Source organism: Salvelinus namaycush, chromosome 33 (assembly GCF_016432855.1).
Source record: "Salvelinus namaycush isolate Seneca chromosome 33, SaNama_1.0, whole genome shotgun sequence".
Classification (NCBI taxonomy): domain Eukaryota; kingdom Metazoa; phylum Chordata; class Actinopteri; order Salmoniformes; family Salmonidae; genus Salvelinus; species Salvelinus namaycush.
The window spans coordinates 16,230,369-16,256,075 of NC_052339.1; the positions used below are offsets into that span (position 1 = coordinate 16,230,369).

The window sequence follows — 25,707 nt, forward strand, 5'->3', positions numbered from 1 at the left end:
ATTTTAAACTTGTAGTGTATCTAAGGTTTAAAAAGGCTTCTGAAGTTTGTCATTTCCACTTTTAAATTTCAGACTTGATTTTCCCTAGCAAAAATGTATCATAATAATCCATATTTCCATTTCCTGCAGGATAATTTTCCTGCTGTAGCAAACTGACTCAAATTAAGATCCTACATCTGTACCTCTCTCTGGTGTTTTTATTGTTTTAATAACGCTGGCAAGCACACTGGATTTGTCCTGATCTTATAAAATTATAAATATTGATTTTGTGACTGAGGGAGGACAATGCCGGTGCTTCTTAAAAATAGGATAATGGCTGCTCCTCTCAGATCTGTTTTCTAATGTGTTGAAATGAAACTTTTAGTTTGAGCCGCAATGGATTTATCACTCAGTTTTATATTATTCTTCTCTTTTCTTCTTTGTTCTTCTCTCTTTCTCTAGGTCATTATCTCCAGTATAATGTGCAGCTATAACAAAGCTGACTGGACAGAGCTTGCCAAGATGGCAGAGGTAGGTCTTAGCAATATTGATTTCTTTCTTCAAATGTAAAATCCTAAATGCTGGCCAGGAATGGTTATAACATTATTTCCGGTACTGACATGTTTATAATTGTCACGACTAGCATAGCTTCTTTCTCTGTGTCCCTCACTTGGGTTATATTTGTGGAATTTGATTTAGATCTTCAGACCAGGCAGAAAGCCACATCCACTGCAAGTGTTTAAACACCCCAAATATTGAATGAGAGGGATGTAATCCTGGATTTGGAGTGGGTGCAACATTTAGTTAAATGTTTATCTGCCCTAAACCTGTGGTAGGCTGCCAAGTGGCTGTAAGCAAGGAGACAGATGACACTGTGGGAGTGAAACAATGATGGAGGGAGGGAGGGAGGGGATGTGGATATGGAAGCTTTTACAGGCCAGACATCTCCAGGCTCACCCATATGTGAGGTTGGAGTGCTCCAACTCTCCCCCCTTCCCCTCTACCCTCCCTCTTCCCCCATTCCCCTCCCAAAGCTTCTTAAACACGTCCCTGATGGCATCCAACACTGACACTGACAAGGACAAGGTGTTTCAAACATGTGCTACATAGCTGTGGGGTTTCTTTTTTCAACCAACAGAGAACTGATCTAGCAGTGTTCTCTTTTGTGTTTCAGGGCGTCGTCCACATAGTTCTGAGCTATAGTTCCAATCACAGTTTGTTTATTTGTTACACTGTTTTTTTTTGTGTGGGGGGGGGGGGGGGGGGGGGTCTGGTTGGTTTCACATTTGCCAAATGTTAAACGAACTGAAATGCCTAAAGAAAATGATGTGCTCATGCAACCATTAGTTTCATACATCAATGATCATCATGGAGGATCACTTGTGTGTCCCAATCATCATATTTCGCTTTGGTCTTCCATCAACATGCGGGAGGAAAACAGTGAAACAGCCGCTCTAACTGAAACGTGCATTGAATATTAATTAGCCTACATGTATATCCCTGGTCTCCACTAATATGCATAGGATGCGCTCAGAAATGAGCTGCTACTCACAAATTGTTTCAGAGATATCAAGGTATGATAATGCGTGCATTTTATCAAATGCTCACATTCAAACAACCAAAAATTCTGCTCTCCTCTGGTTCCTTTCCTGTGTTTGGTCCAGACTGCGTTCACACCTGCAGCGAACCGTACCACGGTATGAATAATAACGGACTGAGACCACCCTTTTTGAGCGAACCACAGTGCATTGTTTGGTGCGTGCCTGAGTGTACATGGAGTGTTCACACCAGTCTAAACGAACCAAACTAAGGGGGTAAACACACCAGAGTTTGGAGAAACCGCTCCAAAACAATTTGGTGTGAAAGACCCCTGAGATAAACTGCGGTAGCTAGGTGTAGGCATACCGTGGTTACGTCAGGTTTAGCAACTGCTCAACTAATCAGAGTTGACTCGCATATCTCAACCGCTTAATTGTGCAAAAGGAAAATGTCAGAATGCAAACCGGTTTAACAGCTCAATGTGTTAATGCCGCTATTGATTTCATTGATGCGTCACTCTCTCTCCTACCTCATTTAAAACAACCTGTCAGGCTTCCCCCTCCATCCCCACCTCCCCAACCATCATCATCACCATCAGATCTCCTAGAATATATTTGATTTAAAGTATGTGGTATGCAATTTTATTTTCCTTCCCTTCTCCCTCCCTTAATAAACCCTCCCTCCTCGTCTCACTTTAAGAATATTATTATCATAGTTATTCACTTAGCATGCCTCCTTATCCATGAAGAATTTATACAGTCATAAAATAGGATTGAAGATAACCCAGTGAAACCAGCTATGCAGGATAAGTACCTTGGCTAGGACTATGTCTGTGATATTGCACTTAGGATTTGAACCCTCCTCCACCCATTGTACCAAGGCCAGATCCCTACACACTTCTCCGCAGAAGAACCCAGAGGGGTCCGAAGGGTTTAAAGATGCCCTCTAGCCATGACTTTACATGGGGAATATTTCATTTTATTTTCCTTCTGTGAAAAGCCCTTGTTGCAACACCAGCACAGATGGGAGCAGTAGAGGGATATAGTCTAAATCGGGAGGTTGGAAAGAGAAGGGGTTCGGTTTGGTGAATGGTCCAGGTTCGGCAGCAACACACCTCAGGAGGAAGAACCGTTAGAACCGCTCTTTTATTCTTCTTCATCACATCTATTGTGCGTCTATTTAACTACCTGTAGCAGTGGAAATATGAAATAAAAGCTGTGTTGCTATGGCAACTCCGTTTTCAAGGAAAGTCAACCATTCATTTCCACTTTGAAATCTGTAAGAGAACACTTAACACTGTTCCTTGCCTAAGGGTACTACTTAAAAGTCGTTTTTTTCCTTCCTCGCCCTCCTCCTTACTGAAGTGTCAATCTGAAGTGAAACATTTCCCTACTTTCAACTGTCACTCCAGTTCAGTCAACTTTCCTCTTTTTCCCCCCTTTCGTTTCTCGGTTAGAAATTCCCAGCTTTGGAGAGGAAAGGTTGTATCATAGCTATGTGCTAGAGGCTACAATTCCTAATGTAAAATTCTTACTGTGAGACATTCCTATTTTATTCAATACAAAACAGATAAGAGAAGAAAAAATGGAAACATTGGATGGTGATGGTCTATGAACGACTTAACATTAGAACTGCCAAAGCCGACGCCCACTGCCGTTGGATTTTGTCTTTAAAATAGATCTGCCATTTTGAAGGCGACGTCCTGCTCCTTCCCTGACTTTTCCTAAATATTTGTATTTTACATTGCTCAGTTGTCAGAATTTTTAAATCACAAACAGAAAATGATTTAGGGGCTGCTTATCAATTATTATTATATATACACTACCGGTCAAAAGTTTTAGAAGGGTTTTTCTTTATTTTACTATTTTCTACATTGTAGAATAATAGTGAAGACATCAAAACTATAAAATTTCACATATGGAATCATGTAGTAACCAAAAAAGTATTTTATATTTGAGATTCTTCAAATAGCCACTCTTTGCCTTGATGACAGCTTTGCACACTCGTGGCATGCTTTCAACCTGCTTCACCTGGAATGAAGCTTCAGTCTTTCCAACAGTCTTGAAGGAGTTCTCACACGTGCTGAGTACTTGTTGGCTGCTTTTCCTTCGCTTATCCCAAACCATCTCAATTTGGTTGAGGTCGGGGGATTGTGGAGGCCAGGTTTTTTTTGGGGGGGGGGGGGTTGGATCAGCTTAATATTGCGGATAGATTGTTGCTTCCATCAATGTAATTGTCTGCAATTCCCCATATATTTTTGGGGCAAATATATACATATCTATATACATACATACACATATCATTTAAATACAGTTGAAGCCGGATGTTTACATACACTTAGGTTGGAGTCATGAAAACTCGTTTTTCAACACTCCACAAATTTCTTGTTAACAAACTATAGTGTTGGAAAGTCTGTTGTGTCATGCACAAAGTAGATGTCCTAAGTAATTTTTCCAACAATTGTTTACAGACAGATTATTTCACTTATAATTCACTGTATCCCAATTCCAGTGGGTGAGAAGTTTACATACACTAAGTTGACTGTGCCTGTAAACAGCTTGGGAAATTCCAAAAAAGTATGTCATGGCTTTAGAAACTTCTGTTAGGCTAATTGACATCATTTGAATCAATTGGAGGTGTACCTGTGGATGTATTTCAAGGCCTACCTTCAAACTCAGTGCATTTTTACTTGACATCATGGGAAAATCAAAAGAAATCATCCAAGACCTCAGAAAAAAAGTCTGGTTCATCCTTGGGAGCAATTTCCACATGCCTGAAGGTACCGCATTCATCAGTACAAACAATAGTACGCATTTATAAACACCATGGGACCACGCAGCCGTCATACCGCTCAGGAAGGAGACATGTTCTGTCTCCTAGAGATGAACGTACGTTGGTGCGAAAAGTGCAAATCAATCTCAGAACAACAGCAAAGGACCTTGTGAAGATGCTGGAGGAAACAGGTGCAAAAGCATCTATATCCACAGTAAAATGAGTCCAATATCGACATAACCTGAAAGGCCGCTCCGCAAGGAAGAAGCCACTGCTCCAAAACCGCCATAAAAAAGCCAGACTACGATTTGCAACTGCACATGGGGACAAAGATCGTACTTTTTGGAGAAATGTCCTCTGGTCTGATGAAACAAAAATAGAATTGTTTGGCCATAATGACCATCATTTTTTTTGGAGTAAAAAGGGGGAGGCTTGCAACCCGAAGAACACCATCCCAACCGTGAAGCATAGGGGTGGCAGCATCATGTTGTGAGGGTGCTTTGCTGCAGGAGGGACTGGTGCACTTCACAAAATAGATGACATCATGAGGGAGAAAAATTATGTGGATATATTGAAACAACATCTCAAGACATCAGTCAGGAAGTTAAAGCTTGGTCGCAAATGGTTCTTCCAAATCGACAATGACCCCAAGCATACTTCCAAAGTTGTGGCAAAATGGCTTAAGGACAACAAAGTCAAGGTATTGGACTGGCCATCACAAAGCCCTGACCTCAATCCTATAGAAAATGTGTGGGCAGAACTGCAAAAGCTTGTGCGAGCAAGGAGGCCTACAAACCTGACTCAGTTACACCAGCTCTGTCAGGAGGAATGGGCCAAAATTCACCCAACTTATTGTGGGAAGCTTGTGGAAGGCTACCCGAAACGTTTGACCCAAGTTAAACAATTTAATTGCAATGCTACCAAATACTAATTGAGTGTATGTAAACCTTTGACCCACTGGGAATGTGATGAAAGAAATAAAAGCTGAAATAAATCATTCTCTCTACTATTATTCTGACATTTCACATTCTTAAAATAAAGTGGTGATCATAACTGACCTAAAACAGGGAATTTTTACTAGGATTAAATGTCAGGAATTGTGAAAAACTGAGTTTAAATGTATTTGGCTAAGGTGTATGTAAACTTACGACTTCAACTGTGTATATACAGTGGGGAGAAGAAGTATTTGATACACTGCCGATTTTGCAGGTTTTCCTACTTACAAAGCATATAGAGGTCTGTAATTTTTATCATAGGTACACTTCAACTGTGAGAGACGGAATCTAAAACAAAAATCCAGAAAATCACATTGTATGATTTTTAAGTAATTAATTTGCATTTTATTGCATGACATAAGTATTTGATACATCAGAAAAGCAGAACTTAATATTTGGTACACAAACCTTTGTTTGCAATTACAGAGATCATACGTTTCCTGTAGTTCTTGACCAGGTTTGCACACACTGCAGCAGGGATTTTGGCCCACTCCTCCATACAGACCTTCTCCAGATCCTTCAGGTTTCGGGGCTGTCGCTGGGCAATACGGACTTTCAGCTCCCTCCAAAGATTTTCTATTGGGTTCAGGTCTGGAGACTGGCTAGGCCACTCCAGGACCTTGAGATGCTTCTTACGGAGCCACACCTTAGTTGCCCTGGCTGTGTGTTTCGGGTCGTTGTCATGCTGGAAGACCCAGCCACGACCCATCTTCAATGCTCTTACTGAGGGAAGGAGGTTGTTGGCCAAGATCTCGCGATACATGGCCCCATCCATCCTCCCCTCAATACGGTGCAGTCGTCCTGTCCCCTTTGCAGAAAAGCATCCCCAAAGAATGATGTTTCCACCTCCATGCTTCACGGTTGGGATGGTGTTCCTGGGGTTGTACTCATCCTTCTTCCTCCAAACACGGCGAGTGGAGTTTAGACCAAAAAGCTCTATTTTTGTCTCATCAGACCACATGACCTTCTCCCATTCCTCTTCTGGATCATCCAGATGGTCATTGGCAAACTTCAGACGGGCCTGGACATGCGCTGGCTTGAGCAGGGGGACCTTGCGTGCGCTGCAGGATTTTAATCCATGACGGCGTAGTGTGTTACTAATGGTTTTCTTTGAGACTGTGGTCCCAGCTCTCTTCAGGTCATTGACCAGGTCCTGCCGTGTAGTTCTGGGCTGATCCCTCACCTTCCTCATGATCATTGATGCCCCACAAGATGAGATCTTGCATGGAGCCCCAGACTGAGGGTGATTAACCGTCATCTTGAACTTCTTCCATTTTCTAATAATTGCGCCAACAGTTGTTGCCTTCCCACCAAGCTGCTTGCCTATTGTCCTGTAGCCCATCCCAGCCTTGTGCATGTCTACAATTTTATCCCTGATGTCCTTACACAGCTCTCTGGTCTTTGCCATTGTGGAGAGGTTGGAGTCTGTTTGATTGAGTGTGTGGACAGGTGTCTTTTATACAGGTAACGAGTTCAAACAGGTGCAGTTAATACAGGTAATGAGTGGAGAACAGGAGGGCTTCTTAAAGAAAAACTAACAGGTCTGTGAGAGCCGGAATTCTTACTGGTTGGTAGGTGATCAAATACTTATGTCATGCAATAAAATGCAAATTAATTACTTAAAAATCATACAATGTGATTTTCTGGATTTTTGTTTTAGATTCCGTCTCTCACAGTTGAAGTGTACCTATGATAAAAAAATTACAGACCTCTACATTCTTTGTAAGTAGGAAAACCTGCAAAATCGGCAGTGTATCAAATACTTGTTCTCACCACTGTATATACATAAACGTTCATACATATACACATATATATACATACATACATACACATACATATACACACTTTTTTTTTTTATATACCTTTATTTTCCCCCGCAAACCCTACCTACCCCTCCCCAATTGGAGTAAACTAATAAACAATAACACCTATGCTTCTACCTTCTGTTTATACATACTTTACACATTTTACAGACACAATCTATTTTACAATAGTTATATATATTTTTTGTTTTTAGTCCTGGCCTTCCTCTATTTCTGATGCCCATCTCGTTTGATTTCCACTTGTAACTTTGCTAGTTCACAAAAGCTCCAGACCTATATTACATTTACAGACCCCATATGTTTTACATGTGTTATCTTGTTGTTATTAGTCCCACCCTTCAGCTCCATTCAACCCCTCCCATCTATCTCTTAACACCATCCATTTTGGATTTCTTTTTGACATATTTTTGAACTGTGCTGTGATGCTTCACAAAAGTACTGAACCTTTCTATTCTCATAGTTTCTACAGATTGTAAATTAAAGATGAACATTTTTGCTAAATTATTTTTTATGTTATTGATCGATTGACTGTGATTTCATATCTCGCAGTATTGCTATCTGTAGCGTTAGCTCCAGGTAAATGTTGCAATTCTTCAGCCATTCCTGGATCTGTGACCAAAAACAAGCTACATATGGACAGTACCAAAATAAATGATCTAATGACTCTGCCTCCTCGCAGTAAAATCTGCAGAGCTGGGAAGACTGTATCCCCCATATATATTTAGCATTATTTTGGTTGCAAGATTTTTGTATAATAATTTAAATTTAAAAATTTGAAGTTTTGAATCCGGTGTCATGGAATCGGTACGTCGAAAATCTCTTCCCAACTATTTTGCAATTTATATGGCACAGCTGTCAATTTTTTGGTCCTTAAATGAGACTGGTATATATTTATATTTATCACAACTTTTTTAAACCATTTTTGGTCTTTAATGCAGGGCCGACAGACAAGTTCCTTACTTTTACCCTTTCCACTTGCCTCATCCATTTTTGTGGGAATGCTGTAATTAGTTGGTTGTAATTTTGGGGTAGAGCAGACTGTTAGCTGCATGTGTGACATAACTCCACCAGTCCTATTTATGATGTTATTTACAAAGATTATATTTATTTTTTATTAATTAGTATATTTGATTTTAACCACAATATTTGTTGTGTTATTTGTTCTGTCTTTTCTGGTTGATTAAACTGAAATTGCAACCAACTTTCTGAGGCTTGTTTTAAAAAAAAAAAAAAAGAGAGATTTTGAAGATTATTTCATTTTCATATACCTGACAGTGAGCAGTTGTAATCTGAATAAAGGGAAAAAGGCCATTCTTGAACATGGGGTGAGACATTCTTACTAATTTACTAGAGAACCATTTTGGATTTAAGTATAACTTTTGTGTGACTGATGCCTTTAGTGAGAGGTCTAATGCTTTACTATTTAATAATTTCTGCCCTCCAAATTCATTCATTATATAAATAGGCCCTTTTAATTTTGTCTGGCTTGCCATTCCAAATAGAATTGAATATTTTTTGTTCATATAATTTAAAAAGTAGGTCACTAGGTGTAGGCAAAACCATAAGCAAATAGGTAAACTGATATGACTAAGGAGTTAATCAGTGATTTTTCCACAAATAGACAGGTATTTTCTTTTCCATGGTAGCAAGATCTTATCTATTTTTGCTAACTTTCTATTAAAATGTATTGGAGTGAGATCCTTTCTTTCTGGATATGTATACTGACTATGTCCACATCCCCGTCAGACTTTTTTATTGGTAAACTACACGGTAATGTAAAAGTTGAATTTTTTAGTGATCAAATACATAACATAGTACACTTATCATAATTTGGTTTTAATACAGAGAGGTTAGAAAAAGTATCTAGATCCTCTATGAGGCTGTGGAGGGATTCTAATTGTGGTTTTAAAAGAAAGCATGAATCATCAGCGTACAATGACACCATTGTTTTTAAGCCATGGATTTCTAATCCCTTAATATTATTATTGGATCTAATTTTAACAGCTAACATTTTGATGGCAATAATACATAGATATGCCGATAGTGGACAATCTTGTCTTACTCCCCTTGACAGTTTAAAACTGTTTGAGATGTAGCCATTATTTACTATTTTACACCTAGGGTTACTATACTTTAACTTTAACCAGTTTTATAAGAGATTCTCCAAAATTGAAATATTCCAGGCATTAACTCCAGTCATACTTTATCAAAAGCCTTTTCAAAGTCAGTTATGAAAACCAGGCCTGGTTTCCCCGATATTTCATAGTATTCTATTGTTTCCAGTATTCGTCTTATATTATCTCCAATGTATCGTCCATGTAGAAAACCTGTCTGATTAGGATGAATAATATCTGACAAAACCTTTTTAATTCTATGTGCCAAGCATTTAGCTAGAACTTTTGCATCACAACACTGAAGTGGAAGAGCCCTCCAATTTTTTTTAATGGACTGGATCTTTATGAATACCACTTGGATCCTGTTTCAGTAATAATCAAATCAGACCTTCTTGTTGCCTGTCCGATAATCTACCATTTATATAGGAGTGGTTAAAACATGCTAATAATGGTCCTCTGTGTATATCAAAAAAGGTTTGGTATAACTCCTCTGGTATGCCATCCAGTCCTGGAGTTTTCACGAACTTAAAGGTTTTAATTGCATCAAGAAGTTCCTCCTCTGTAATTTGGCCTTCACATGAGTCTTTCCGTACAGATGTTAATTTTACATTATTAATAGGAAAAAAATCCATAACATTAGCTTTGGTTAGTGGAGATGGAGGAAACTGAAAAGAAAATATATTCTTAAAGTACTTTACTTCCATGAGTGACTTCATCATTTGTAACAAGTTTAAATAAAAAATATTTGGTAGCATTTCTATGTTGAGAATTGAAAAATAATTTGGGCATTTTTCCCCATATTGCATCCAGTTCGCTTTATTTTTATAATATAATCACTCTCCTTCTTGGTCAAATAGCCCTTACACAGCCTGGAGGTGTGTTGGGTAATGACCCTGTTGAAAAACAAATGATAGTCCCACTAAGCCCAAAGCAGATGGGATGGCGTATCGCTGCAGAATGCTGTGGTAGCCATGCTGGTTAAGTGTGCCTTGAATTCTAAATAAATCACTGACAGTGTCACCAGCAAGGCACCCCCACACCATAACACCTCCTCAGTGCTTCAGGGTGCGAAATACACATGCGTACATCATCCGTTCACCCACACCGCGTCTCACGAAGACACGACGGTTAGAACCAAAAATCTCCAATGTCCATTGCTCGTGGTTTTTTTTGCAGCAATTCGACCATGAAGGCCTGATTCACACAGTCTCCTCTGAACAGTTGATGTTGAGATGTGTCTGTTACTTGAACTCTGTGAAGCATTTATTTGGGCTCCAATTTCTGAGGCTGGTAACTCTAATGAATTTATCCTCTGCAGCAGAGGTAACTCTGGGTCTTCTATTCCTGTGGCGGTCCTCGTGAGAGCCAGTTTCATCATAGAGCTTGATGGTTTTTGCTACTGCACTTGAAGAAACTTTCAAAGTTATTTTTCCAGATTGACTGACCTTCATGTCCTAAAGTAATAATGGACGGTCGTTTCTCTTTGCTTATTTGAGCTGTTCTTGCCATAATATGGACTTGGCCTTTTACCAAATAGGGCTATCTTCTGTATACCACCCCTACCATGTCACAACACAACTGAATGTCTCAAACGAATGAAGAAGGAAAGAAATTCCACAAATTCACTTTTAAGAAGGCACACCTGTTAATTGATATGCATTCCAGGTGACTACCTCATGAAGCTGGTTGAGAGAATGTGGTTGAGAGTCTGCAAAGCTGTCATCAAGGCGAAGGGTGGCTATTTGAAATATAAAATATACCTTTTTGGTTACTGCTTGATTCCATATGTGTTATTTCATAATGTAATGTAGAAAATAGTAAAATAAAGAAAAACCCTTGAATGAGTAGGTGTTCTAAAACTTTTGACCGGTAGTGTATATATTTTCTACAACTATTACTTCATTAAGGGGGCCACGAGAAATGCATTTTTTTGTCTGCTTGTCCCTTTGTGGTGACAAAAAGACAGACCGACAGACAGATAGACTGTGTCTGTCCTTAAGGCACTTTTATGGCTCATATCTTGTTCCTAATACCCGTGGAGATCACACCAACATTGATGCTCTAGAGTCTGTGACGGTGCTAGGTTATGTTTCCCTTATCAAGTTGTGGGTTGATAATCCATGTCAAAGGCAGTGTCAGGTTGCATAAATATCTGCTTGGGGCCTCTGGCTTGGTTATGGAGCGTATCCGTCCATCCTCTAGAAGCTCTCCTCTGCTTCCTGGTCTCTCCTGGATCATGATCCCTATGTACAGTATCTGTCCCATATGGCACCCAATTCCCTTAATAGTGCACTACTTTTGACCAGAGCCATATCGCCCCTGGGACAAAGTGTATAAATATTAATGCAATGCTTGGCCTTTATTTGCTATGCGCATGGCCTGCTTCATAAATTGCGCATTTACAATTTATACAGCTGGAGTAGAGCCTAATTCATAATTGGGTTAAAATGTATCTATACTTCAGTCTGTGCTTCAGTCTCTCTCTCTCGTGTGCACGGCGTGCGTGCACTTTTTGACGGGTTTAAGATGCTTACAGCTTTGACAGTGTCGTCCCTTTTCTCGATGTTTCTTTCTGTTGTGTGTGTTGTTTGTATGCACCCCTAAAAGGCAGGTCCTAATATGGTACTGCACTGTCCCTCATAATGGTTCTAAATGATCAGTGATGTGCGGTCAGAATAGGCAGGGTAGACAAATGTTCATTCTTTTTTGTTATTTCATGTTTTTCCTCAATGATTCTGGTGTTTTTTTATGCTAAAAAATATCAACATTTGCTAAAACTGCATCCAAATCTCAGGAAAGGCGCCTGGGTATTCATGTCTTCCTTCCCGTCCGTTCAAATCGTTGACTCACGTTCCTGACTCCAGTCACTGTTAATGGACAGGGTCAGCATATGCCTCGCTGCTTTGCCTAGCTTCGTTCGTTGCATTGAGCTGATTTCATATTTTGCACATGTGCATTGCCTTATCATGTCGTGTGGATAAGCCTGGGGTAAGCTCTGCACATTTGGGCGTGTCTACATAATTTGGTGCTCGCATCCCTCGAAATGAACAAAGCTAACTAGGTCCATGTTGGATTTCCATGGAAAACTTGGTATAATTCAGAGGGAGACCAACACCTATACTTTCTGATATTCATGAGGGGAAGGTACAGAAAACTATCCGATCGAATGCATCACACTCGGCCTGACAGACACAGCAACCTGGAGCAGACAGCCGATCAGAGATGAGAGGAGAGGAATGTTCTCTCTCTCTCTCTCTCTCTCTCTCTTTAATTTAAATTCAATTCAAATTGATTTATTGGCATGGAAACATATGTTTACATTGTCAAAGCAAGTGAAATAGATAATTAACAAAACTCTGTCTAGCTGTCTCTCACTCTTGTCTCTTTCTCTCTCTCTCTCTCTCTCTCTCTCTCTCTCTCTCTCTCTCTCTCTCTCTCTCTCTCTCTCTCTCTCTCTCTCTCTTTCTGTCTCTGAGCTGGGGGGATGGGATGAAGACATGTCTAACAAACAGTCTCTGCTCTCTGTTCTCTGTTGTGTACAGGATACACTCCCCTAATCCTTGGCTCTCTAAACTGAGCCCACAATATCAAACACCTCCCCCAACCATCTTCCTTCACATATCATCGCAAAGTTTATTATGATCTGAAATGAGAGAGAGAGAGAAAAAAAGACTATAGAACAAAATAAATCCGCCGGCCACCCCCTCCCTTTTCTCCATGAAGGGCTTAAGGAAGAAGGGTGAAATTAAACATGATTGATAATTGGCTTTGGGGATCCCGATGCATTATGACCATGTTGTGACTGCGTTTGGGCCTCAATTGACCATGAAATGTGCACTTTGTAAGGCTAAAATGCTTATTATTCTTTTCTCTCTCTCTAATGGTTGTCAGTCTGAGGCCAAATCATAAATCCGCAGCTGGAGACTCTCTGGCAGGTTTGTGGAGCTGTTTGTAATTGTTTAAATCCCTCTTGTGATGTGTTTTAAAGCCCCCACGGAAACGTAATTGCCTGTCAGATGCCTTTCCGGCTCAGCCGTTGCTTCTCTCGCCGCTCTTCTCTCGATGCGTTCGCTCGACGCCTCAGTCTCTCTCTCTCTGCCTCTCTCTCTCTCTCTCCCTCTCTCTCTCTCTCCACCAGTCCATGTTACAGTGTCATCTGATGCCGATCCATGCGGAACAGTTATAATTTGTCTCATCTATTTTAGGGGCCTCTTTTTCCAGTCTCCATTGTTTTGCATTGAATTGCATTTCGGTAAATGTACAGTGTGTGTGCATCTTCAGTACATCTGCAAATCCGCATCCACTTCATGTTGTGGTGTTGGTGCGTGAATAAATGGAATATCAATCCGACATGGTGTAACACTGAAATGCACTCAAGTGAATGAATTGTTAAAAGATCCATCCCTTAACCGAATTCATGGGAGAACATTTTGGGGTATGAAATCTGCCCAGGTTTTTGACATAAGAAATCAAATGCACGTGAATAATATTGTAGCTCTTGGTTTTTCCAAAAAAAGGAAAGGTGATGGCATCTTCCATTTAAAAAAAAAAAGTGTTCATGGTGATCATTTGTATAAACAAAACAAAAAAAAGCTTGTGATAACGATCTGGTTCTGCGTGTGTTATTCTTTCAACAGGCCTCAGGAGCTGATGCCTTGGAGTTGAATCTGTCTTGCCCACATGGTATGGGGGAGAGGGGCATGGGACTGGCCTGTGGGCAGGTAAGCCCTCAGCTCAACTACTGTGTGCCTGTGAACGAACACCTTTTTGACTGACTGACTGACTGAAGACTCAACTCTACTACTGACGTTACCATAGTGCACGCCTCACTGACTTCTCAACTGTTGTAAGCCTCAGTGCAGACTTCACAGACTCAAAGACTGCACTTGACTACAAGTTGAAGTATCGACTACACACCTATTTTTGTGAACATCTGGTTAGATACAGCTCTTATAAAATTGAATGATCACACTGTCAGATACACCAGACAGTCTGCTTTCTAATGGACTCTGCTCTGTCACAGAGAAACACTATTCTACCACTACAGCTGAGCGGAGTCAACAACTCCTCTCTGTTGCTCTGCTACTGACTACTACTGTACAATGCCATGGTGGGGACTGATAAATAGCATTCATCATATCAGTAGGTCATTACATCAGCAGTGTGGAGGTAGTTCAACATGGCTGATTTTAGAAGATTTTCTGATCGAGTAGCTGTAACTCTATGACTGTCTGAATATCTCAGTGTGAGAGTGATTGTATTCAGGGTGTGTAGAATCAGACTCGAAGGTGGAGCTATCCACTTGGGTGCTTTTCCCAGTGTAGGAGGAGTAAAAGGGGCTGCGTGATCTGGTACGAGGTGGGACGCAGGCAATGAAAACCACTGAAGGAGTGAGTTGGAGCGTATATTCTGGTTTAATGGAGACTGACTCCACTCCAATGGAGCGTTGATTTCTCATCAGCGCCCTCCTAAAATACACATCTTTCTATAATTTCACATTTAGTTGAAACATTTAATGATTCTAATAATCCATACGGGACAATCCTTCTCTGACTTGGCTTCTGTCAAATGAGATGCTGCATTGTCTGAGTTTAATGTAGCGTTTGGTTAAACGGTTTGAGTATGTGACTGTAGTCAACACTTCTATTTGTTCGCTTGATGCATGTCATCAGTATGGAATATGAGATGGGATGGGCAGATCAGTCACCAGGGAATATAATGTAAGTTTAAATTAGCCTTTGGCTGTTTGACGCATTACTGCTCTTTTATTTGTATCTTTCATTATTTTAAGGACATTGCTTATTTTATTATTTAACACCAACCGTACACCATGGTGTCCACCGGTAGACGACCACACACATTACCTCACACTGTCTAAACTCACCGTTTAATGTCAGCGACGATATGTAAGAACCTTCTTTTGCTAGCAGCATATCTAAATGTTTACACATTAGCCTGTCTCTCTGTGAGGGTCAGTTGTGCTTTTGACTTGAACATGTGTGACACGGCCTGTCATCTAACTGCTCGTAGCCCGGCGGTGCGGTGGTCAAGTCAGTAACAGGACTCTCTACCTACCTGACTCTCTAACACCACCATGTCTTAACGTTAAAACAAGGTCATTAAAACGCAGAGTAGTGCTGCTCTGGAAGAGGACGGAAGGGGCCTTTTTTAAAAGCCCGGATATCACAGAGTATCACACCTCTCCGCTCAGGAGGTTAATACTAACCCTCATCAGTTTACAGCACGGCAGGCAGGCTGTTCTGCCTTTTAACGGGGTGAAAAATATGTCAAAGAGTTTGAGTATACTATCTGAAGACTGATATTCCGTACGCTGATTGTATTGGGATATTGCAGCTTTACAGCTGTAGGATGCTGTAGTGTAGCTTGTAGCCTACCAATCCTGCCTAGGGTTGACCTCAAGATGCTCTGAGCCTCCACTTAGCTCTCATTTTGGATGGGAGCAATACAATGTATCCTTAGGTACAGGATACCATGCCCTCTCAGTGTATGTGGATGTACAGTACGCCTGTATATAGAGTGGGAGAGGAAGGTTTAGCTTGTAGCTCCACATCACTAATGATGAAACAAGTCTGCTATAAACAGCACAGTGACTAAAGCAGTGTGTGATATACAGTACAGTAAGTGATGAGAGCTGTTACTGTATGTGCCTGAAACAGCACACAGCAAGTTACTATACCACAACCTAAAGGCCTTAGTTATCTGGATACGGATAAAGGCAAAGAAAGGAAAGCTGTGATTTTCAATCTTACCACCTTGACTTGAGTCCCACCTCAGGCCCACGGTGGAGAGGGGAATGAATGAAACGAACGTACGAACGAACGAGTTCCCGTCTATAACCGGGGAAGGAGACAAAGCTATTTTCTCTCACAGTAGCCGTAAATTTCCAGAGTTATATCCCCTCTGCCGTTAGATTTTCTGCTGTAAGACAAAAAGCTAATCAAAGCCATGTGCCCGCAGGCAGGTAACCTCGGAGTGAACTAAAGAGAGAGAGGCAATATCATTCCATCACACCCCGCCGCTCCGCGTGCGTGGTGGCCGTGCCACCTCTCAACGCAACAGCGGGAAAAACATTCGTTCTGACGCTATGGAAATGGTAGGGAAATCTCATTTGAATGTCTTATTAATATGCAATTTCAATCAGTCATTCATAACGGCTCCCTCGGATTGTATAACCAACGGTAGCTACTGTACTGTTCTTTTTTGAAGATTAGTAGTTTAACATTTTGTTGAAGAAAAAAAATATATCTTATTCAAAAAGGTAACACCACGTGTACGTTTAACCCTTTATTACAATGCGTAGTCTTGGCATTAGGGCTCTGCTCCTTCAGGGTAGCTCACTGCCGGAGCGAAGCATCATATAAAGAGGCTAAAATAACTACAGGAGGTGAGCAAGATATGCTATATAGAATGTTGTTTATTTACAGACTGAAGAACCCATAAACGCCATCAAACAGACCACCTCTAGCAAGCGTAACATCAACCCAGCACTATTGCCTTAAGTTAACTCAAACTTGTGCTACTGAGAGAGGAGAGATACTCTTGATATGCACGGTGGTCGCTTCTCCGTAGGCCATGAAGAGTAGGCGGGAAGATGGATCCCTGAGCAGACTACCCACCGAAGGGTCCTGACAGCCAAGATTAATTGAATCCCTGCTATTGGACCATAATAAAGAAAGGCTTCCTTTCCAAACGGAAATTTGGAATAGAAAAGACATATATGGTTATATAACAGAAGACATTGTACGGAGGGAAGACCAGACAATGACTGCTGCAGTGGCCATGACATACCATTAAATTGCATAACACGAACAAACCCCCAGAACCGAAAACTAAAATGGTAGCTACATATAACCACCTGTGCTATCCAAATAGCCTAATGTCACTACTGATACATGCACAGCGTGCACAGTGAAAGTGACGTGATAATCTAAAACCTAGGCCTACAACATAGAGTACCTGAGCTGAAGCTTATGCCTAATAGTATATGCCGGTAAGTCATGAGAGAAGAATAGATGACGACCTGGTAACGAGAGGAAATCGACCCCATAGATTACTAGAATAAGCCTGCATATTAGTGTGTCTGAAATAAGCTCTCTGACAGAACGTTTACATTAGAGGTGATTGACGCTTGATCGTCAACAGCGGATCGCCATGTGGGTGTTTAGCAAGCCCACAGGATCTAGGTAATGCTAGAATCAGGAGCCAATCCACATGGCTGGTAGCTAAAGCAAGCCTTGGTTATTCATCGCAACGCGATACAGTGTCAGCTTCCCCACTAAGGTTCAAGGTGATAACTTGAAAATTAAGTTAAAGTTAGGGGTTAAAGTTAGGGGTGATGGGGTATGTTGGCCGAGAGAACAGACTATGCCCCAAAACTGGCATTGGGAACAAAGAAAGTATATAATAGATATGATAGACTAATTCTACTTAGCTAGCTAGTTTAGCCGGCTATTGACAACAGCAGAGCAGCAACATGGTTGATCCTCGCAATCAATGACAACCCTGTAGCAGCCAAACCTTGCAACATGAGCATATTGAACGACTCTGATGCGATCAGCTGATGCCACCACACTTGGGTTTCCCTTCTGAACCGGCTTCGCTTTATTTAGAAGCGATGATGAGGATGTACTTGGCCTGTACGTGTTTATCACAATGTCATTATCACAATGTTTTTTGTATGAGTTTCATTCTCATTTGATGGCAGTTGTCATGATTTTTCATCTGATCACACGTGTCATTATAATGTGGTTAGTGAGTGCAGTCTAATGAGTGAGTGGTTAAGACACAGTGCCTAGCTTGAAGGAATGTAGACTTTGGTTCCGTTACCTCATATCTCTTATTCACGTTTGCCTCAGCAACCACAGGGAAGTTATTTCTCCCTCCTTCCTTTCCATAACGCTCCTCTATACATCCTTTTCCCTCCTTCTCTTCCATAACTCTCCTCTATACATCCTTTTCCCTCCTTCCCTTCCATAACGCTCCTCTATACATCCTTTTCCCTCCTTCCCTTCCATAACTCTCCTCTATACATCCTTTTCCCTCCTTCCCTTCCATAACGCTCCTCTATACATCCTTTTCCCTCCTTCCCTTCCATAACGCTCCTCTATACATCCTTCTCCCTCCTTCCCTTCCATAAAGCTCCTCTATACATCCTTTTCCCTCCTTCCCTTCCATAACGCTCCTCTATACATCCTTTTCCCTCCTTCTCTTCCATAACGCTCCTCTATACATCCTTTTCCCTCCTTCCCTTCCATAACGCTCCTCTATACATCCTTTTCCCTCCTTCCCTTCCATAACGCTCCTCTATACATCCTTTTCCCTCCTTCCCTTCCATAACGCTCCTCTATACATCCTTTTCCCTCCTTCCCTTCCATAACGCTCCTCTATACATCCTTTTCCCTCCTTCCCTTCCATAACGCTCCTCTATACATCCTTTTCCCTCCTTCCCTTTGATACCGCTCTTCCACTCCTCCGATTCACAAATTAAAACTGAAGCCTCCTCCCCGAGCTATATTCAGCCCCCTTTGAACATGCGGCCTGGTGACAAACAGCTTCCATCATACCCCCACCTCCACACACACACACACACACACACACACACACACACACACACACACACACACACACACACACACACACACACACACACACTCACCCGCTCTCCCGTTGAGAGTCTGGGGTTGTTAACGAGAGAGCTGACCTCTCGTGGCCTTGCTCTGTAAAATTAAAATTTCAGGTGTAAGCCTGTGGTAACCCACCCTCCTCTCTGGTGGGCTGGGCTGTCTCAACAGCCCTCACCCCCTCCGCAACCCTGCCTGGGGGTGATACACCTCCCCTTCTTCTCCCCCTCTACACACACATGCTCCTCCGCTGGGGCCGCCCGTCGTGCTGAAACTAATCCGCATGCCAGCTTGCCCCGCGGAAACAGCTCACGGGGAGAAAGGAAAAGAAAGAAATACATAAAAAATGTCCGTCAAGTACCCTTTCCACCAACTCTTTTCATTTCATACTAGACCTCTCCTCCTTAACGGCTAGTGCCTCTTATTTGATTTTCATCATCATGGCCCCTTCTGTACTGTTACAATCAGTCAGTCAGTCAAGAGGGATTAGTGTTTTGGAATGTGTTCATTCCGTTCTGATGGAACCTGGAATGATAAAATCCTCGGTGTGTCCCAACACTGGTGGTCCTGCTCTCCTCTGGGAATCATGCCCATTGTAGAATCCACAGTATGAGTCCTGTGTGTTTTTCATGTTGACAGCATGTTTGTAGCTCGTCACACCCTCCGCTCCCTCTCTGCCAGACCTTCAGGTAATGGTCTCAGAGCGCAGAGGTACAACAGGGTCTGCTCTAAGACCTGCTCTCATAGAGAAGAGACACAGAATGTCTCCCTTGCCAGAACCAGTAACAGGCCTGTCAAACAGGTGCTTCATCTCTCCAGCCAAGCAGAATATGTTGTACAGCCAAACTGCAATAGGAGGGGGCTTGGGCTTAGGTTTAGCCTCCTCTGCCCCTCCCTCCTCCCTCTGCCCTCCACCCTTATGCTCCCCCCACGGCCTATGTCCCCCACAGACTGGAGTGCTAGCTGGCCTGGCCCCCATCTGCTGTGTAATAAGCTGTCTGTCAGGGGCCCAGGCATGCCTGGCAGGGAGAGCTCCACCTCTGTGAGAGCAGGGTTCTTACAAGCAGCATCTGGTTGGGCAATGGTGCTTGGCTGGAGGCCATGACCCAGCCTCTTGTGCTGAAGTAGCCATAATGCAATTTCCCATGACCCTCTGGGAGGATTGGTTTTAGTCCCTCTTCTTCCTGTGTGGCTGCCTGGTTCGAGAATATTAGAGAGTATCTCCGTCTCTGCTCTCGCTCTTTCTCAAAGAGAAATATTATCATACTAATTAGTATTTTATTTTTATCCCAAAATAATCAGCTATTCTATGACTACAGCCAATACCAATTGCATCCATGACACGAATACATGTAGAATTCACTGAAGGTCCTCTTCATCGAAGGTTTAGCTAGTAATTACATCATTGTAGCACAGTCTGCATATCCACTCATTCCCCTCTTTGTACACTGATACTTACTCAACCTACAAATCAACCTAGAAATACATCCACTGCTTTAAGTATTTCTGATACATTGGCTGGGTGCAGGATCAGAAATATCTATCCAATGAATCTCCCCAGGAAAGCAGCCAGCGCTATCAACCATCTCTAGGGAGCCCAGATATAAGGCCTCTCTCTCTTTCTCTCTCTGTCTCTCTCTCTCTCTCTCTATCTGTCTTTGGCAGGCAGGCAGGCAGGCAGGTAGATGGGAGTGGACTGGTTGAACCCTCCTCTCCACTCTTGTTTATACACTGTTTGTAAGTCTTGAATAAATCAAGGCAAATTGCTATGGATGGCACTTGCTAGAGACACAAGTGCATAAATCTAATATCTTATCCAAATCCTGGAAGTGAATTGTATTGTCTCCTATGGAGTAACCTTCCCTATACCCTCTTGTCCACCCTTAGAATACATTTGGCATATTTTTAGGCACCAATGTGATTATATTCACCCCTATTCCCCTCCCACACACCTCACCCCTATTCCCCTCCCACACACCTCACCCCTATTCCCCTCCCCAACACCTCACCCCTATTCCCCACACCTCACCCCTATCCCCCATCCCACACACCTCACCCCTATCCCCCCTTCCACACACCTCACCCCTATTCCCCTCCCACACACCTCACCCCTATTCCCCTCCCCAACACCTCACCCCTATTCCCCACACCTCACCCCTATTCCCCACACCTCACCCCTATCCCCCACACCTCACCCCTATTCCCCACACCTCACCCCTATTCCCCACACCTCATCCCTATCCCCCACACCTCACCCCTATCCCCCCCTCCCCCACACCTCACCCCTATCCCCCCTCCCCCCCACCTCACCCTCACCCCCATCCCCGACACCTCACCCCTATCCCCCATCCCGACACCTCACCCCTATCCCCCCTATCCCCCATCCCCGACACCTCACCCCTAGTCCCCCTCCCCCACACCTCACCCCTATCCCCCCTCCCCTCACCCCTATCCCCGACACCTCCCCTCACCCCTATCCCCCCTCCCCCCACACCTCACCCCTATCCCCGACACCTCCCCTCACCCCTATCCCCCCTCACCCCACACCTCACCCCTATCCCCACACCTCACCCCTCAGTGCCACTCTTATAGTATATGTTCAGACGCAGGCCAAATATCATTCTACAAATAGCTGTTATTTTTGATGTGCTACTAAATCACACAGCATGACCTGGAAATAGAAAGGAAATATTCAGTCAGAGGGAAATGTATTTTCTTTCTTTCAGGACCCTCCATTTATTCTTTTTATTTTTTACAAATCCATTTATTGCTAATGGTTTAAAAAATAAAACGCTAACCTTTAGTCCATGTGAGAGACTGACCTCAGTGCTCAATCTGCTTGTAAATATCACTTTTTTTATACAGTAGAGTAAAACCCATTGCTCAAGGCTGTATATACCAACAGTTATTGGATATGTCAAAAAATAAGCCCATTTCCTCTGAAATAAAGAGGTGATGGAGAGAGGATCAGAGAGAGAGAGAGATGACTGGGTGAGAAGAGGGCTGAGAGGGAGAAAGAGAGAAGAACGGAAACAAAATGAGGTGAGAGAAGAAAGGCTCATACAGACAGATGAAGAGAGGAGGGAGGGCTGACTAACAGTGAAGTACAGATGCAACGGGAGGTACAAGAGCCTCTGTAATAATAACATGCTCTATAGAGCTATGGTCAAAAGTAGTGCTCAATATAAGGAACCGGGTTCAATAGGGGGCTCCAAACAACAAATGATTAACGGATTTGAAGTTGGGTTTAGATATCTGTAAAACAGAAATACTGACTAAGCTTCACCATTACAGGCATGTTGAAAGGAATGATGCTGATACATTTGATTTTGTATTAGATTTTCTGGGGGTGAAAACCCTAAACAGATCCTCCCTCTGCCCATTGGTAATGCCACCTCATCAGCCAACCTGTTTTAAATGAGACGTGCTAATGATTTAACAGTGTGACATCCATGTGAAAACCGAGTCTGCATCCCAAATGGCGAATTACTACTTTTCACCAGGGCTCATATACAGAATAGGGTGACATTTGGGACGCACCCTAACCTGAATATCTTACCGTAGTGGGTCTTCTTCAGAAACCATGACTATTTTCTACCCATGCACTCCCAAGTTCCAACAGATAACAGACCGGTAGCATTATGCAACTCCAACCCCTTCTCTTCTCTCACCTCACTCAGTCGGCTACACTCGTTTACCACCATCGCCATCCCTCTCTTATTGTCGTTTATTTGTCTGTTTGTTCCTCAGGATACAGAGTTGGTGCGTAACATCTGCCGCTGGGTGAGACAAGCTGTCCAGATCCCCTTCTTCGCCAAACTGACCCCCAACGTCACCAACATTGTGGATATAGCCATGGCAGCACACGAAGGTACGCTAACTAGCCCTACGTACTTAGGCTAAGTCCCAAATGGTACCCTATTCCCTATGTAGCGCACTACTTTTGACCAAACCCCTATAGGGCTCTTGTCAAAAGTAGTGCACTATGTAGGGCATAAAATGCCATTTAGGCTAAACCTAAAGTCAATGTTCATTGAATATACCGTACTCAAATGATCTGTTGTTGTTTTGTTTCTTTTTGATGTTCATTTTTTTTTATAGATGGACTTACATGAACTGTGCATAATAGTTTCGTCCTGACCACCCTAGAATGTAACTGGTAGTCTACAGTCAGCTAGCTTCATGTAGTGACCGTAGCAGCCTCATATGAACATGTTCTCTTTCTCCCACAAAACACTTCTGCATCGTTTTCCTTTGAAAGCCAAGTGATAGACACAACCCCAAACAACATAGAGACACTAATGGAATTACTTGGCACAGTGAAAGTCCACAGGCATCTAAACAGACGCCCTGCTGTGCTCCACAGTGCACTGCAGGACCCTTTAAGGTGCTGGTTGATTTGGCCCTGGGTTTGGCTGGCGTAGCTGAGCCCTGTGCCCGTTCCCCCACAGCTAATGACTAAACGTGTCCCTGCAGGTGGTGCAGATGGCGTCACAGCAACCAACACGGTATCTGGGCTGATGGGGCTCAAGGCAGACGGCACTCCTTGGCCTGGCATTGGCCGTGGCAAGAGAACCACATATGGCGGCGTGTCTGGTAAGTGTTGTCTGACTTGCTGCTTTTCCCTCTGCTCCCCCCCACCACTCCCTCAGGGCCGGAACAGCCAGAATGTGTGTGTGCGTGCGTGCATTTTTGCTTGCATGTGTGTGTGCCAGTGTGTGGGGGTTTAAAGGGGTGTGCTGTAGTTTAAATGCTGTAGTCTTGGTCCACTCCACTGCTGTTTTTATGGGGCTGTGCTTTGCGAGACACTGAGGCTCTGAGGCTGGACACTGTCTCTAATAGCAGTGACAGATGGACCAGAATGAGTCTGAAAGTGCTTCTAATGCTTCCTCTGCTCTGCTCTACTGGGATGAAATGGGAGAGGCTGAATAAAGAAGGACTGCAACAACCTGCCACAATTATTCTGAGAGGAACTGAGAGCACCCACTTTTCTTTTTACAGTTTGAAATATTGTTTTAGACAGAGTGAGATATTTGGAAGGTGTGTGTACAAGCAAATGTTGATTATTTGATGGGGAAACTTGATGTGTAATTACCAGAAAAATGTTTTTTTCGTTTTGGTTAAATGTTTTTCTGTGCACTGGATATTCTGGTGGTGTACTGGATATTGTATTAGGATCTCATGTTTTAAGGTGTTTTACAGTGTTACTGTCAGTCTCATGTAAGCATCTCTTTCTCTCAGTAGGATGGAAGTTTCACCGTCAATCAGGTTTCCTTTATTGTAAAGAAACCTTGAAATCACAGCCAATGAGGAAAAGCCTGGCTTATAATAGTTTTTTGCTCATTGTGCAGTATGTCAAGCATTTACTTGGTTCTCAGTCTCCATCTGTGGTAATTACACACATTCTATGGAGATAAAAGCAGTATTTAGGCAGACTAGACAGGTATGGTCAATCTCTGCAATGACGCTCTCTCTTGAAGATCTGTTTCCTGATATCGTATTCTTCTTCTCCCATAGCGTAACCGTTTGATTATCGTATCCTGTAAAGAAGGAAAGTGTTCTTACTTGCAAAGCCTTTTGGGTAAAACACGCTCATTCTCATTCTCAGTCTGTTTGAGTGATACGGCACATGTATTGCACAGGGACTTGAAACAAAGGAGCCAGAGGTTGCTATGAGATATTGACTTTGTCTGTGAAAGGGAAATCTCTTTTATGAAGACGTTATAAAGGGAAAGAGATCTACTGCCTTCAAAAAATAACACACTGCCCCTCCTAGTCTTCTCAGATTTGATGTATTTCAGATGAACATGCCTTTTGGAGTTAGTCACTCTGTGTCATGTGGAAGGTGTGGTCTATAAAGAGGTATAGGCCACATCAAATCACATTATACTGTCATTGTAGTGATCTTAAATGATGGACAAATACAACTATATGAGAATTACTGTACTGTAAATGTGCATTACTGTTTGTCTTCGAAAATTGTTCTTTAGTTTTCCTTGTTTCCTTAATTTAGACCGATTCCCACTCTCATATCACCTCACTTACCCCTTTACCTATTCTCCTCATATCACCTCACTTCCAACCAATCCTGGTTTGAGAGAACAACAGAATGTAACCCTCCTATTGGTGGAGACTGACTCAATAATGCATGGAGATACTGTTTTCTTACCTCGGCCCCTCTGTGTACCTCACTGTTCCACAACCCTACTGCTGGCCTGTTGGCTGTTGCATTGTTATTGTCATTTATGAGATAGCAGCATTATCTTATGACACTGCCCTTCAGTGTGACTAGGGTCACTATTGTGTCCATAAGAAAGTCTTGTGTGAACTGCTGTGACCATGGCTCTCTGATGTTGGACCCCCCCCCCTTTCTTCCCCCCTCTTTTCCTGCCTTTCTCCTTCCTCCTTTCTCTTCACTCCAGTCTCTCTCTCTCTCTCTCTCTCTCTTTTTCTCTCTCTCTTTTTCCCTCTCTCTCTTTTTCTCTCTCTCTTTTTCTCTCTTTTTTTCTATCTCTATCTCTCTGCCCTCATCCCTATTTTCTCTCAGCTCGATTTCAGTCCCTAGCCTCAGCCACCGTATCAACGTCAGTGAGAGGAGAAAAAGGAGCCTTCGGAAGGCAATGTACATTAACAATTTATAGGGAAACTATTGCAGCAGTATTTTATATATATATATATATATATATATATATATATATATATATATATATATATATATATATATTTTTTATGACTCAATGTCATCTTTTTCCCATTTAAGCCATGGCTGCCGGCTCCTGTGAGAATCCCCCAGGAGTAGGGTGGTGGTGCAGGGGCACCAGTGGAGAGGCAGGCAGGCATCTAT

General features: G+C 42.5%; 1 protein-coding gene across 3 annotated transcripts in view; it reads left to right on the forward strand.

The window, feature by feature from the left end:
• The window catches only part of LOC120028105 (dihydropyrimidine dehydrogenase [NADP(+)]-like), a 220,615-nt gene that overhangs the window by 131,904 nt on the left and 63,004 nt on the right, over window positions 1-25,707 (forward strand). For 2 of the 3 annotated variants that reach the window (XM_038973280.1, XM_038973279.1), the window contains exons 15-18: window positions 442-510; window positions 13,860-13,943; window positions 22,614-22,734; window positions 23,340-23,459. In XM_038973280.1, coding sequence (XP_038829208.1) covers window positions 442-510; window positions 13,860-13,943; window positions 22,614-22,734; window positions 23,340-23,459 — 394 coding nt within the window. Of the gene's footprint in view, window positions 1-441; window positions 511-13,859; window positions 13,944-22,613; window positions 22,735-23,339; window positions 23,460-25,623 lie in introns of all 3 variants that reach the window. The other variant, XM_038973281.1, reaches the window with a different exon arrangement.